The 14,594-nt window shown below is 35.5% G+C and overlaps 6 protein-coding genes across 8 annotated transcripts; 2 read left to right on the plus strand and 4 right to left on the minus strand.

The window, feature by feature from the left end:
- Window positions 1-146: 146 nt before the first annotated feature.
- On the plus strand, window positions 147-626 carry LOC103859219. Its single transcript, XM_009136718.3, has one exon. It carries the CDS (start codon window positions 204-206, stop codon window positions 498-500), a length of 297 nt encoding a protein of 98 aa, XP_009134966.1. The 5' UTR covers window positions 147-203; the 3' UTR covers window positions 501-626.
- Window positions 627-716: 90 nt separating this feature from the next.
- On the minus strand, window positions 717-1,221 carry LOC103859220 (protein LIM1; the record flags this gene model as incomplete). The annotated part of the gene is made up of 1 exon (XM_009136719.3): window positions 717-1,221. A coding segment is annotated over one exon (318 nt), but the record flags the coding sequence as incomplete, so codon positions are not given.
- A 1,616-nt stretch (window positions 1,222-2,837) lies between these two features.
- Window positions 2,838-4,540, minus strand: LOC103859222. 3 transcript variants are annotated; one of them, XM_009136722.2, is made up of 3 exons: window positions 3,860-4,540; window positions 3,272-3,353; window positions 2,838-3,125 (listed from the first exon to the last, which is right to left on the minus strand). In XM_009136722.2, exons 1-2 carry the CDS (start codon window positions 4,304-4,306, stop codon window positions 3,291-3,293), a joined length of 510 nt encoding a protein of 169 aa, XP_009134970.1. In that variant the 5' UTR covers window positions 4,307-4,540; the 3' UTR covers window positions 2,838-3,125; window positions 3,272-3,290. The 3 variants fall into 3 exon arrangements, with proteins under 3 accessions (XP_009134970.1, XP_009134971.1, XP_009134969.1); XM_009136723.2 differs by lacking the exon at window positions 3,272-3,353; XM_009136721.2 differs by having other exon boundaries at window positions 2,890-3,353; window positions 3,860-4,533.
- Window positions 4,541-4,828: 288 nt separating this feature from the next.
- On the plus strand, window positions 4,829-9,793 carry LOC103859223 (calmodulin-like protein 3). The gene has a single exon (XM_033288985.1). The coding sequence runs from the start codon at window positions 8,206-8,208 to the stop codon at window positions 8,665-8,667; it is 462 nt and encodes a 153-aa protein (XP_033144876.1). The 5' UTR covers window positions 4,829-8,205; the 3' UTR covers window positions 8,668-9,793.
- LOC103859224 lies at window positions 9,632-12,343 on the minus strand. The gene is made up of 2 exons (XM_009136725.3): window positions 10,523-12,343; window positions 9,632-10,439 (listed from the first exon to the last, which is right to left on the minus strand). Exons 1-2 carry the CDS (start codon window positions 10,528-10,530, stop codon window positions 9,866-9,868), a joined length of 582 nt encoding a protein of 193 aa, XP_009134973.1. The 5' UTR covers window positions 10,531-12,343; the 3' UTR covers window positions 9,632-9,865.
- Window positions 11,059-14,552, minus strand: LOC103859225 (probably inactive leucine-rich repeat receptor-like protein kinase At5g48380). The gene is made up of 2 exons (XM_009136726.3): window positions 12,339-14,552; window positions 11,059-12,178 (listed from the first exon to the last, which is right to left on the minus strand). Exon 2 carries the CDS (start codon window positions 12,170-12,172, stop codon window positions 11,393-11,395), a length of 780 nt encoding a protein of 259 aa, XP_009134974.1. The 5' UTR covers window positions 12,173-12,178; window positions 12,339-14,552; the 3' UTR covers window positions 11,059-11,392.
- Window positions 14,553-14,594: the final 42 nt, after the last annotated feature.

Consider the following 14,594-nt stretch of genomic DNA (forward strand, 5'->3'; position numbering starts at 1 on the left):
CACCATAGGCCTTAATGATGCTTATAATCATTGCCTCGTTCAATTATTAAAAGCTCTTTTGATTTCAAGCTTTACACATCATCAGTCATCACACACTCGCTTCTCCTACTTATAGATCCACGTTCAAGAACTTGGAAATTATCTCAAAAACTGAAAGCTAAATAAAATAAGAAAGACATATAAAACAAGAAGAGGAAGAAAAGATGATAAGAAGAAACGCAGTTCATGCCACTTCAAGTCTTCCGTCGAGATTGTGGTGGCCGCAGCAACGGAGGAAAGGAAAACGGGCCGTCGTGAGATTAGGAAACAGGCGACGAGGGTTCTTGGTGGGGCAACCGCGGACGGTGGTGCAGAGATGGAGGATGAACATCGGAAAGCCGTTGAAGATAATGAGAAATATCATTTTGGGAATTATCACAAATGGTGGTAATGTTAAGTTCTTGGATGCTTATCTTTGGTCTTTACCGATCTTACGTCCGCAGTTGTTTCCACTATGTTGACCATTTGTGTTATACCAAACTCTAATTACAAAACTGTAATATGTTTCTTGTTTTTTTTTCCTTTTCCCACTTTTTTGTATGAATCTAAATAATTGGCTTTATAATGAAGTTATATTTGTTTGTGTAGTGGTTGCTATAGAGTGAAATCTCTTTTAGTTTACTAGCTGACCAATAATTTTATTTCGATTTCTAAATATACATCTTAACACCCAAAAATCCCCAAAATGTAGCTATACCTTAGATTATTAATCTTCAATAAAAATGGTTTTCAATAAAATTTCTCAAAATTAAAGGTACTCTCACTTCTTTATTAGTCTTGAACATTGTCACTAAAATTATAATTCTCAAGTCTAATTTAAAACCGAAGCAATTCGTGATTTTCTTATTACATGCAGAAAATTAGTTAGTTACACGGAGGAAAATTGGCAGAACATTTTCCAGGTAACTGGAGAGCGAGAGTGTGGTCAACGCCAGGAATAGATGGTCCATTGGCAATAACGCATAGACAAGGCTGACCAAGCGTTTTGATGGCAGTGCAACATGGCTCGTTCGGAGACAACGTGCTAAACGGCACCACTGATAGTGTACAAGGCACGAGTTCAATCAAAGCGGACAAAAATGTTCGACCACATGGGTGTGCCGTAGCCTCTTTGAGCAGGCCTGACTCGACCAAAACCATAAGAATCATTACTGTAAGAACCTCTGTTTTTCTCATTTTAATAATTTATTTGTAGTTTTGAAAAATGTTTGAAAAGGTGAGGCTCATTATATAACTTCTAAGGAGAATGTTTGCATGAGTAACCTAATGGAGTTGAAGTAGATGGATCATGAAACTTGGGGTTTATTGTTTGTAGGTTCAAATTTTCAATGCAACTAAAAAGATGTTAAACCTGCATATTCATAACAAGAAATTATCTAACTAGCAGTGTAACGCACAACCAGTTTATTTACATGCATAAAGAATGGGTTGTCAAATTGCATGCTCAGATGCTCTTGATCACCATCTTAAACTAATGATCTCTCTTAATGAAACTTGAATCGTTTCTAAGGTTTGAGACGAAAGTAATAAAAAAAACCAAGCACTTGTCAGTGTTTAAAAAAAAAAATTCAAGTAATTGTCTATCTTTCTTGTACAGTATAACAACATTCTTTTCAGACTACGGCTAAGCAACTTCTCACCCGAGAGTTTGATCTACTTCGATACAATGGCACACATAGAAGACTGAACCAGCAAAAGTCAATTGGATACACGTTACTTCATTTTCAATTATACACGTTACTGATCGATTCAAAACCATTTTTCCTAGATCCGTTGTTCTGATGTGATGTTTCTAACCGTTCCTCCGCTGATAAAATTCAAACGTATATAAGAATTTGAGAAATTCTAGTATGAGTCTCACAAATTTTTGAGCGACTTTCATATTATTATTTTTTAGTGAGAGTCATGGTGAGAGATTCTTGATGCGGATGATGGCCTAAGATAAGCAGCCTACACAGTACAAGTTGCTTAAAACCGTCAAAATTGTTCGACCACATGGGTGTCCCACATTGACCAAACTTGACTCGACCAAAGCTGTTTTAAGTAATAGTATATTTGTAAGAACCTGATATTCAGTCATCTCACGGATATATAGTTTTGAATCTGTCTTAAAGACAAGGCTCATAAGTCATAACTTGCGCATAAAATATTAGGAGAGCAACGAAAATGATTGCATAAGTTTGGTTAAGATAGATCGTTAAACTTTGGCTTGTTGTTTTTAGGGTCACTTATTCTATTCCATAAGTTTGACGTTTAGAGTTCAGATATCTGGATCCTAATCTAATACATATCACATTTATATTCTCTATCTTCCATGAAATAGACTATATACTCTATTATCGTCCATTTTTAATATATGTTCATCCACGTCATGGGGCTTAATCACCATTTTAAACTAATATATCTCACCATCTGTTAGTTGATGGCCTGGTGGCATTATCATCTGCGTGACTGTGTTCTAAAACCTGTGATCAATGAGTGTTTTAAAGTGGTCTTGTTACCACGTTGACTAGAAGACAAACATAAAAAGCTGAATATATCGGTGTCTCACTAGCTTAAACTCACTATCCCCCTTTTTAACCACCACATTAAACTAATAATCCCTCTTTGATCACTTACGTCCTCAGCACGAAAGCTAAGAAGGAGCTTGAGAGTGAGTATTATAAAATCTCTCCTGATTGGAATAATTTTGTGTTACTGTTTCATTGATACGTCTAATAAATTCAGACAATGACTTCCGAAGACAAGCTGGAGACAGATTCTACTTAAGGGTCAGAGTCCTATTATGTCACACTTGATTGGACTGTAAAACTCTAGGGATCATTTTACCAAAAGCAAAGCAACCAGATATTTTGTGAACTCCAGAGACTTATTTGGCTATATATAGGATAATATCTGTGAAGACAGAGACACCAAAATACAATAAAGAAAAACATTCATCACCTCACATCACTGTTATCATCAATCACTTCAACCACATATGGACCAGTCCTTCAACATCTTTTCCAAACAAACCAGATAATGTTTTTTTCTTCCCATCTATCTTCCGCTCACAGATTCTCTTGGTTCAGTCCCCCCCTCACGATCTGAAAATACAATACAGAAAACAAAACTGGAATGGGAAGGCATTTGACCTTGAATCACGCTTTAAGATTTGAGACCAAAAACAGTACAAAGTATTTTCAAGAATTGATGAGAAAATCTGTCTATCTTTCTGGTATAGTATAACAACATTTCTTAAAACTCCCCGGCTAAATAATGTTTCTCCCAAGAGATTCATCTACTTGATACAATGACAACATAGAAGCCTGAACCTGCAATAGCCATTGTAGACACATTAGTTCATGTTCCACCATATCAATGAATATGGTTAATTGAAACACTTTCAAAAACAATCTTTCCTAGTTCCATAGATTTTCTCTTGTCTCTAACTTATCACCGAGCAGACAAAAACCAAAAACTGAACCGAAACCCGTTTCAAAATTTTGAATCCAGCTAAATAATACCCGAACTGATTATGATATGCAGTACTTTGGATCCTAACCCAATAATATCCAAAACTGACTTTGGAATAAGAATCTGTTAGGGACTTCAGAAGTTGGAATAGATATTAACTCGTATATAAGAGATACGAGCCAATACACTTATCACCAATTGATTTTATGTTCTAACCTCGTCTAAATAAATAGAATCTCAACTAAAACACCTTTGAGTTATTATCTTCATGTGAACACATTTTTCATAAACTTCAATAGCTAGTTCGTTCTACAGAGACATTCATATGAGAGGAGACCACCAATACTCAGACTTCAACAATTACCTCATTTTCACCGCGAACCGCAACGCAATCTCTAGGCGCATCGAAAAACGACAGCGAGTATTGCTTGCGAACAACGCCAACGTCGAAGTAGATAAGACCAGAGCTCGGCACGTCGACTCGTATCCCTTTAACCGGAAACCACAGGAACAGGTCTTGCGCCGATATCCCCGACAAATCCGCGACGTGAGAATCACCTATCGTCCCCGTAACGTTCGCCTCGTAACGCAGCTCTGCCTCGTACTTGGCATCGCAGGAGCGGTTCAGATAAACAGAGAACCGTCCCGTTTTGACGTCGAAGTTGAACTCCGTCACGCCTTTTGGGAATATCCCTGAAGGCAATCCGTTCTGCTTGAGGATCTCGTAGATAGACTCGTCATCGGTGGAGATCGAGATCACGGCGGCGATGGAGAAACAGAGAATAATCGTTATTTGAATTATACGAATCATGGCTCGTTCTGTTTCAGAACTCACGATGTTTAGGATTCTTTTTTTTTTGTTTTTGTTTTTGCTGATCTGTTTGTTTCGTTATGAGGAAGAAGGAGAAGATGAAGACATTTTGCTGACAGCTTGAAACAGAGTGGAACGAGTTTTGTTTTGTCAAATTATTGATGGCGGAACTCGGATGGAGCAGCGATCCTCTGCTTCTCTGACCATTGACAGGTTAACCAATTAATGAGAGCCACGTGGATTATTAACTTTTTAAATTCGTAAATCTATTATAGGGTGAGATCCAAACAATTTTAAATTTATGGTAAGAAATTTTCTCCCATTTTAAATTATTACTCTACTTTGGTAAGAAATCTTTTTCCCAACAGAATTTGAATCTATCACCTTTTTAGCCACCGTTGGTGTGAGTTATTAGTTAAATGTGGGTGGTAAGTGGACCTCATCACATGGGAACAGAAAGAGGCATGGGTTAACGTGGATCAAGAGATGCGGCAATCCGAATGTAATAGTTACTGCTACAAGTAGTTTAGGTTTCGTGTCTTAAAAGCTTCTGAACACATGCGACAATGAGATGCTTTTGTGTAATGACTTTGTGGTGTTTTTCTGTAAATCTGAGTAGGTTTATGTTAACAAAGCGAATGATCTTTTGTGAAAAATTAGGAAGAGGCATCACGATCAGATATATGAATGAAAGTAGTTCACTTTGGCCTTCTCGTTAATCTTTCTTTTAAGATCACAGTGACACTATGAGTCTATGACAAGAGATTACATCCAAGATACCTCACCTTTGTTGAATGCGATATGTGATAAATTAAAGAAGAGAACATTCATCAAGTGGCATAGTCATAGTTATCTCAACCTATGAAAGAACTGGTGAAAGCCCTAGTTCATTAATGGTTATATGTCAATAGATCTCAATTTCAAATAAAAAATATTACACAAGTAAATTTGATAATATTAGAGTGACATTATAATTTCAGAAAAACATATAAACCAAACAGATTTATGATTTATCGATTCATAGTACATATGTAGTAAGCAAGTTGAACGGTTAGATGTAAATCTTCAATAATGCATGTAATATTCTTGGCTGTCAAATCATTAGTGTAATTCGGCCTCTAACTGTGGATAAAAGAAGAGCTAGTTTTAAGGATCTGAGCTTATGTTTTTACAATTTGGCCTCTAAATTTGGATTTTCCATATCAATTGCAAACATGCAACATAACCGTATCATCTTTATGGATCTCTTTGTTCATATTGATGATTCTATTTTGTATCCATAGCATTACTCTCACTTGCAAAATAGAGTGGAAACAGTAAGAGATCAGAAATCATAGTCCGGCTCGTCATGTCCCCTTGGCTGCAACAACTATTTAGTGAGGAGGCTGGTCAATAAGGTTTACGCTTTGTGAATTAGTACAAAACCAGTATGTTGGTTGGTATAATCTCAATTTTTGGTGTGTTTTATCTATATGCTCTTTTGAGCTCTTTATGTTACATACTCGTAATTTCTTTTAGTTTTTTTAGTTTTTTTTAAAGATATTGTTTGAACTTTGTGTTTTTATGGTTTAAAACTAAACAGTGTTAAAAATTCATTACTGTAATAATTCATGATTTATACTTAAATATGTTGTGTTAAGATAATTGTTTGTTTTTTTGGGGAACATAGAAAAATTGTTTAACCGAAGAAAACAACTATAGGAAACAAAAATTGTGGTGTATCATAGAACGAAATCTAGCTAATATAAAATATACAAGAAAAATTTGTTTGTGTTATATACATGGGATATATCTATGTATAATACATTAATACTTAGTATATGATTTCTAGACTAAGTAGATGGTCTTAGGTAGGACATAAAATAAAATATGATTCAGTTATCTTTTAAAAAAAATAAAACATATAAATAGTCATACTTGTGTTCAATGATTTTCATATTTTTAAAAATTTAAAAATTTAGTTTACTATTTTTTCCATTACATAAGCGTAAAACATGTCAAAGATGACTAAAAATATCAAAAATCTTATTAAGACAAATAAAAGTTGAAAGTGTCTCTTTTTCTAATTCTCCCTAAGAATAATTATATTTCCGAAAATTCAGTTACAAAATATTCTAAAAATATTTGAAAATCTTATTACTTTCTTAAAACGTGTATCTCGATTTTCTTCTCAAAAAATTAAAAAATATATTTGGAAATCTTATTAGTATGCTGCTGTGGTGGTCTCTTTATCTCAGTTCTTGAAGAAGTTAAAGGCATGTATAATGTGAAGAGTGCATATAGAATGCTGTGCCTCAGCCTTGTCAGTTTCAATATGTTTAAGGTTAAAAAGGTTAAAAGGCCATTCCTTTTTCATTTTGGGATCAGATTGCCAAAGGAGGCTTAGGGGAGTTTGGTCTATCATTCTCATAAAACTAGTTCTGCATCTTTCGTTAGGCTGAGTAACATTATATGACTCTGAGCTCTAGATTCTGCTTTTAGGGCAAGGAACAAGGTAGGATGAATGAATAAATGTGGCATCTTTATGCTGATGGTTTGTTAGATTTGACTCGAGCTCTGTTTAGTTTTTTTTTTTTTTTTTTCTTAGGTAAAATGTTAAATTATTATATAAATTTTCAATTTGTGACAGAAATTACACATAAAATTTGTAGCGGAATGCAAAAAAAATAAACTAACCAACAATTCTAAACTGAAAGAGTCAAACCGAAGAATAGTAGAGCAAAGCCTAAGAGCCAGATTAGTAACGAGTCAAGCCCATACCAGAGTAACCGAAAGAAGTCTCGAACGAGAATCGGGCACCGCGAGCTACCGGAGAGAAAGACGCCCTCAAACCTTGAAACAACGGTTCCTACAGCTTCCGACTACAAATGCCTAAAACAAATCCGGACAAAAAAACCAAGCACGAACAAACTCGAAGTTTCTTTTCTTAAAACAGTTTTGTGTCATAAGAGTGATTTAATAGTTAATACTTAATACTAACACTGAGGATAGGATGTGGTTAGCTTTTGTTTTCCTACTGGTCGTGTTCTCTTCTAAAAAGCGATGGTTTTGTTTTCTAGACGTTGGAATTATGCGGTTTTGTTATTAACCGGAGTTAGGAGTAGTTAGACAGGCCGTATTCAGCCGATCACTAATTGATTTATGTGAATGAATCAAGTACGTCGAAATTTATTAATGTTATGACATCTGTGACCAAATATATTCAAAACTATATTTATCTAAATATACTAAAAATATATACAAGTGAAAGTCTAACAAAAACAAAAACAGAATGTTGAGGTCTACTCCAAACAACGAAATTAAAACTAAATCCTTTTTGAATCAAAAACAATTCACCATGTCAATCCACGGATCATACACGGATTTCAAATCATTGATAATACACTACAGCATGATATAAGCCTTTATTTTGTTAAACGCCTTCTCTCTCTTTTAAAAAGAAAAAAAAAATGTTCAAGTTGTCTCTTCTATTTCTCAAACAACGTGATATTAAATCACTTTGAATAAATCACATCTTATACTTATAAGATAATATAAAACTCAAAAAGATTGAACAAACATTTTCAAACTGATAAGCATTTGAATAAAATTCTGTTTCTATAACCTGAACTAGCGGAAAACTTTTTGAAGATGACGATGATGTTACGAGACAGTGTACATTCCGTGTGTATCTATAGATAGTTTTTGTGTATTCTTGAAGGACAAGAAACCTATTTTAAGACCAGTTCAACAGAAAGCTGGTGCAGACCACGATCACAGTTGTAATAAATTTTCTAAAATGGCAACCACTCCTTTTCTTTAAGAACCAGTCTTTCTTCCTTTCTCTTCCTCTATAAACCCATTTTTGTTCTCATTCATTTTCTCTTCAAAGCTTCTATAACTAATAAACCATATTAAATATGGATCAAGCAGAGCTTTCCCGGATATTCCAAATGTTCGACAGGAACGGTGACGGCAAAATCACCAAGCAAGAGCTGAATGATTCATTAGAGAACGTTGGAATCTACATGCCTGACAAAGATTTGGTGCAGATGATTGAGAAGATTGATCTCAACGGCGATGGGTACGTGGACATCGAAGAGTTTGGAGGGTTGTACGAGACCATCATGGAGGAGAGAGACGAGGAGGAAGATATGAGAGAGGCTTTCAATGTGTTTGATCAGAACCGAGACGGGTTCATCACGGTCGAGGAGCTGAAATCTGTGTTAGCTTCCTTGGGGCTCAAGCAAGGCAGAACACTAGAGGATTGTAAGAAGATGATAGGGAAAGTGGATGCTGATGGAGATGGGATGGTGAATTATAAAGAGTTTAAACAAATGATGAAAGGTGGTGGATTTGCCGCCTTAGAATCAAACTTGTAAACAAAGAAAGAAAAAACCCATTTTAGGGTTAGGGTTTGTGACTCGATATCATTGTTTTTTCTTCAGAATGATTAGGGCAAAACCTTGAAAGAAAAATTACAAATTGATTTGCAAAGAAAAAACTCGAAAAAAATCTTTGTGAGCTTCGTTTTGAATGCTCCTCTACAAAATATTGGTGATGAATTTGCTATCTCTTTATAAGATCATGCCATGCAATTTGAGTCCTTACTATTTGGTTTTAAGTGTTTTAGTCATTGTGCTGTGGAGTGTAGAGGATGCATTTTACATACATCGACTTCGTTTTTTGTTGTGGTCTACTTCCTCACCACTTCCCTTCCTTTTCCCATTCCTAACTTCAGTTTTAGTCTTTCAGAGATCATCACTTCCTCTCTCGCTTATACTTTGATTAAGGTCAATGCAATTGCTATTCTCTTGCTACTTAAATAAGGTTTAGAAATGCATAGTTTAGAGTTTCTCTTCTCATTAGTCAATTCTCAAGGACCTGCTATCTTTCAAGCATATACTGCATTTGATAACCTTTAAAAATCTTGGACCGCCAGAACCACATCAAGAACCGGTTCTGAAATTTATGCAGCATAAACAATATAGAGTAAATTTTAATAAAAGTTTATTTTATAATTTGGAAGCCATACAACCATGTATATCAGCTCACTAAAATTTGAAGGTCAAAGCTAATGTTTCACTAGGATTTGTCAAGGACCGGACCAACCCTATAAAATGAAAATGAGTTCTCTCTCTTTATCATTTTGACGACACATGTTTTCCTGAACTCATGAACTGAGCTTTTATAGTCTTGTACAAACGATATTTTCAGGATGAGAAAGACACAAAGATTCAAGAGCTTAACAGCAGCTTGATAATGATATGGTCCTAAAGGAGATGGAAGAATACTCCAATCATTTCTCCATTAATATCAATAATGTTATCCATAAAGTTGAAGAAATAAAGTCCAATAGTTTCACTAAACCCCTCAGCTGAATAAAACAACAAAAAATACACACAGCTTCGCTTGTGTTCATAAAACAAAGAAATATAGAGAAACTGTTTTAACCAGAAAACAAACAAAAAAAAAGATTTAAAGACAATGATAAATTACATTGGCCAATCAAAATAAAGCCAATGACTAGCAAAATAATTTTTTCTCTGTATAATCCAATGCTGACGATTCAAATCACTTTCAATGCCAGAAAGCATAAATAGCAGTAGAGATATAAACCAAGAGAGCAGAGGAAACAAGCGTCACCAGCGTCGCAACCGCCTGAGCCGACGACTCACTGCCGCAAGAAAGCAACCCTAAACGGATCTGAATCACATTAACCATAGACAGCATCAAGAACAAACAACCCATCACAGATCCGACAGCAGACGCCATCATTCCCCATCTCAGCACCGTGATATTAATATGAGCTCTGAAAATCTCGTCGACGTCTTTGCTGTTGAGAAGGTTCAGTGCGAGCTTGAGACCCTGAGCCACGAGAGAGGAGAAGAGGAAGAAGCTGAAGGAGACGACTTCGAATACCAGCAGCTTCCTCGCCACGTCGGCGCTCGCGTCGCAGCTGGACCGGAGCTCGAGGCTGTGCTGTCCTGGAGTGGCTATGGAGAGACCTACGAAGACGGCGATGGTGAAGAGGGAGTTCACGTTGACGAGGCCGTCGAGAGCGCTTACGTGGACGCTTGTGGTGGCGGCGGAGGAAGAAGCAGGTGACGTCATTGTCTCCACGGTGGGTGTGTAGTTAGTTTTTGGCTCAGATCTGCTCGGAAAGAGAAGAAAACAGAGTGAATATCAAAGAAAGGAAGATTGAGTTACGGAGAGAGAGAAAGAGTTTAGCTTTACGCTTCCATTGAGGAATCTAGTTCTGCGGATGCTTTTGCTTTTGGTCGGAGATTTGTTGGAACTTGGAACTGGAACAGAGAGAGAGGATGGATTGTCTTAAAAGAGAGCTTTTTCAGACCATCTAAAAGAGAGTTTTAAATGTATTCAATCAAATAAAATAGGGTAATTTGCATGAATTAAATTATGATAAGTTTCAAAATGTTTTTTTCCGGTGAATTAGAAAAAGTTGTTACAAATTTTAAAATCATGAAGAGTAAATATATATATATATATATATATTTATCTTAACAGTTAACACAAACAATAGTAGATTTGAAAGTACTCATTTCAAATTACTAGATTAGTAATTTTAATTGTTAGGAGATATTTATACCAAATAAATATTTGAAAATATTTTCTAAATACAGAATTGATGATTACATGGGGTAATAATCAGAAATTTGAAAGTCAACCAAATCTAAAGAAACAAGACGAGATGCAGAGTCTTTTTTTAATGCTTGCTTCATGATGTTTTCCCCGGTTTATCCTCTCCACTGGTTTAGCTGTGATATTAAAAACTTTGAAGATGTTTGTATCACTACACTGACTCAAAACACCTCCAAAGAAGAATATGCACCAAGTTGGTTATATAGTTAGCACTGAAGCGTAAAGTATGGGTTACGTTAGGCTTCACATGGCAGACTTTGTTACAAATACTACAATATATAAGAAAACTCCCATTTGCTAGCTGCTTTTTTTTTTTGTTCAAAGACTGCAAAGTTAAATTTATTTTGGGGTTTGTTACATAACATGATAACTATGTGTGCTAAAGATACAACAAGATTCACTGAAACAAGTGGACTGTACTTTTTATCTGGTAAGGACTTTGCTTTAACGTCTTCTTGGTCGTTGATTCTGTTTGTGGCTATCATATAACCAGCCGTAGCATGCACCTACAGGAAAAAATGCAGCTGCAGCAATGTTGGCTGCTATAATGGCCATGGAATAGAAAGAGTCTTGGCAGGGATCCAGCGGGAAACCACACAGATCCGGATTGTCATCAAAGCTCGAGAGAGATATGTTTCCAGCGGTGAATTCTGGAATGGGGCCTTTAAGATCATTGTGAGCCACCGAGAACTGTAGAAGTCCTGGACTTGAGGCTAACTCGGACGGGATGCGACCCGTGAACCGGTTATGATCAAGCAAAAGCGTGTTTAAGTAGGACATGTTTGGCAAACTAGCAGGGATTTCACCAGCCAAGTTGTTGTTGGAGAGGTCTAGAGTAACAAGAAATGGAAGAGATGAGAATGTGTCTGATGGAAGAGTGCCAGTGAGGTTGTTTCCAGTAAGGTTTAGACTCTCCATGAATGAACATAGTTTAACACCGCTAGGAAACTCTCCCTCCAGACCGGACCCGCCAAGATTGATGCTTAGCACCTTATTAAGGCTACTACGGTAGCAGTACATGCCAAAGAAGCTGCAGATATAACCGTCACTGTAGTCTCCAAATACCCAGTTAGACAGATATGCATGGGGGTCCTTAAGCTGGGACTTTAAGCTTCTCAGGCAAGTTATGTCGGACTCCATTGCACGGGTCAAGCCAGGGAGCAGTAACAGCCAGAGACAGCTCCGGATGAAAATGGTACAAACTAGCTTAGCAACCATCATCATATAGACCTGAATAGTAAACCAAACCAAAAGCAAAAACTTATATAAAAGAAGACAATAAATTTCAGAATCTAAAGATCAAACCATTATGATTGGACTTCAAAATGATGAAACTTGGAGAAAGAGTGAAGCACAACTAACAAAAAGACTCGAAACTCAGAAGACTCACCTGATGAAAATACGATAGCAATTCTAGTAACGAGACAAAGGGTGTGTTTTGTTGTTGTTGAATGTTGAGCACTTCTTGATAGCAAAAAAAATTATAAGACGAAGCAAATCACATGGCTTGGGGTTCATGAAGAAGTGAGTGTGACTCTATGAGACCAAATGATTTATAAAGAATACAAGTACTATAAGAAAATGTAGGTAAATAACAGAGAAGACTGACCAAACAAACATAAAGTCCACTTTAGAGTTCGGTGACGAAAATAACAAAAACGTGTTGACTTTTGTGCAAATCTACTAAATATCACATTTTTAGTTTTTATCTAGGTTGCATGGAAACGGAAACCGATACGTGGAAACGAAACGTTTTGAAACGTGGAAACGTGATTTTTGATTTTTTTTTTGCTTTAAAAACGTTTTAGAAACGTCTATAAATATATATATATATATATATATAACTGATTAATATTTGCATTTATTTTTATTATGTTTAGTATATCTTAGAATATAAATAAGTAAATAGCCATTCTATTTAATCATACGAAAAAAGTCATCATTAAACATCAAAATCATATAAAAAATTCAAAATAACAAAAACTAGTACTTAAATATTAAATAGTTTAACTTAAATAAAAATCATAACAACAAATCATAACCAATTGGAAAGTTATAGCGTTTCCAGAACAGAAACGCGAGTTTCCAAAATAGTAACGCAAGTTTCCACTAAGTTTCCAAAATGAGATTTTTAAGAAACGAGTTTCCAATGCGTTTCCGCGAGTTTTCGAGAGATTCCGATTCCGAAACGTTTTCGAAACGTGAAACGTACCTTCGACCGAATTTCCACGCAACATAGGTTTTTATCATAAAATAGACTTAAAATAAAAATCCTCAAAATAGTATTTTATTAATCAGTAAAAACTTCATAAACCGTAAATCCTAGATATGATTACAGAATCATTCTAATTTTATTAGTTTTATTACTTGTAAGAAATACTAAAATTCAGCTACATCAATAACGTGGGTACTAGATGAGAATTTGTGGATGATTTAAAAGCGAATTAAAAGATGTGATGAAATATAAAATGTGTTCAAGCCACTTACATTTGTAAAAGTTTGCATCCCACTAAATTCAAACATAGCTTCCAAACGATTCATACATACACATAAGTTAACTAATAGGCAACACAAATTCAACACAACACATGCAAGCCAGAATACTCTCTTTTTAACTCGCATCTATCTCCTTGCATACTTCATCTAGAATGAACAGAAAGTCTCTCACAACCACGAATACTCTCAACACCTGAGCTTCCACCTTTACTGAATCTCCATGGAAATACTCTGAGATCTCTTTCACTGCAAAGATCACATAACCTTCTATTGTTTCAATCTTTTTAATCTCCTCAACAGCTGTTTCTTGTCATCGACTCTCTAAACGTTGATTATTTAATACAAATGTTGATTGATGATTACAAAACAAGTTTTCAAGAAACATGAAGAAAAAGAATCATGCTTACAATTCTGTTCATTCCACAAATTCGGATTAGATCTTTTGCATCTTGGTTAGCAATATGTACTCTCAGGTTCTTCTTCACAACAACTTCAGTATGAACCCGCACTGAACAAGCTTCGCACCGGGTCCTTTTTTTACCAAATAAATTATTAGTGAGCCTTACACTTCTTGGAATCCACGTATTGTTTTCCACCACTCGCAGAAGTTTTATCTCTACGAACTTTACTGACAGTCAGTCTGCCTTTCCTCACTTTTATAATATCATCAACTCCTCTTGGTAAGCCATATGAGTCTTGAAAGAGCCAGTAGCCATCCCTCGAGCCACAAAGCACCATTGTGTGTTGGCCACATTTATGTCTAACTTTTAGATCCTCAGGGATTGATGCAAATACATGTTGAAACAAAGAAATTAACATTATAGAATGGAATTTGAAGAATTATCTACAATATATATATATATATATATATATATATATATATATATTTGAAAGCAAAGCTTACATCCTCGCCATGATCCCCAAAACTGGGATATGCAATCACTAAGGCTACAATCGGCATTGGTGTAAGATGCCTCACCCATCATCGAAATCGGTTTCATTTGGCAATGTCAAATTAATCAGTCAGTAAATAGAAAAATTATGTATATCAAACAAACAAAAAGTCCACTTTAGAGTTAGGTGACGAAAATTAGAAAACGTGTCAACTTTTGTGCAGATCTCCTAAATATCATATTTTTAGTTTTTATCA

This window comes from Brassica rapa, chromosome A03 (assembly GCF_000309985.2).
Source record: "Brassica rapa cultivar Chiifu-401-42 chromosome A03, CAAS_Brap_v3.01, whole genome shotgun sequence".
Classification (NCBI taxonomy): domain Eukaryota; kingdom Viridiplantae; phylum Streptophyta; class Magnoliopsida; order Brassicales; family Brassicaceae; genus Brassica; species Brassica rapa.

What these genes read in the sequence shown, in the direction of transcription:
- LOC103859225 (XM_009136726.3), bottom strand. Translation starts at nt 12,172, where the DNA reads ATGATGATGGTTGCTAAGCTAGTTTGTACCATTTTCATCCGGAGCTGT.
- LOC103859222 (XM_009136722.2), bottom strand. Translation starts at nt 4,306, where the DNA reads ATGATTCGTATAATTCAAATAACGATTATTCTCTGTTTCTCCATCGCC. An exon ending in CGGTTCGCGGTGAAAATGAG is followed by an intron (nt 3,354 to 3,859) that starts GTAATTGTTGAA and finishes TGGCTATTGCAG; the next exon opens with GTTCAGGCTTCTATGTTGTC.
- LOC103859223 (XM_033288985.1), top strand. Translation starts at nt 8,206, where the DNA reads ATGGATCAAGCAGAGCTTTCCCGGATATTCCAAATGTTCGACAGGAAC.
- LOC103859219 (XM_009136718.3), top strand. Translation starts at nt 204, where the DNA reads ATGATAAGAAGAAACGCAGTTCATGCCACTTCAAGTCTTCCGTCGAGA.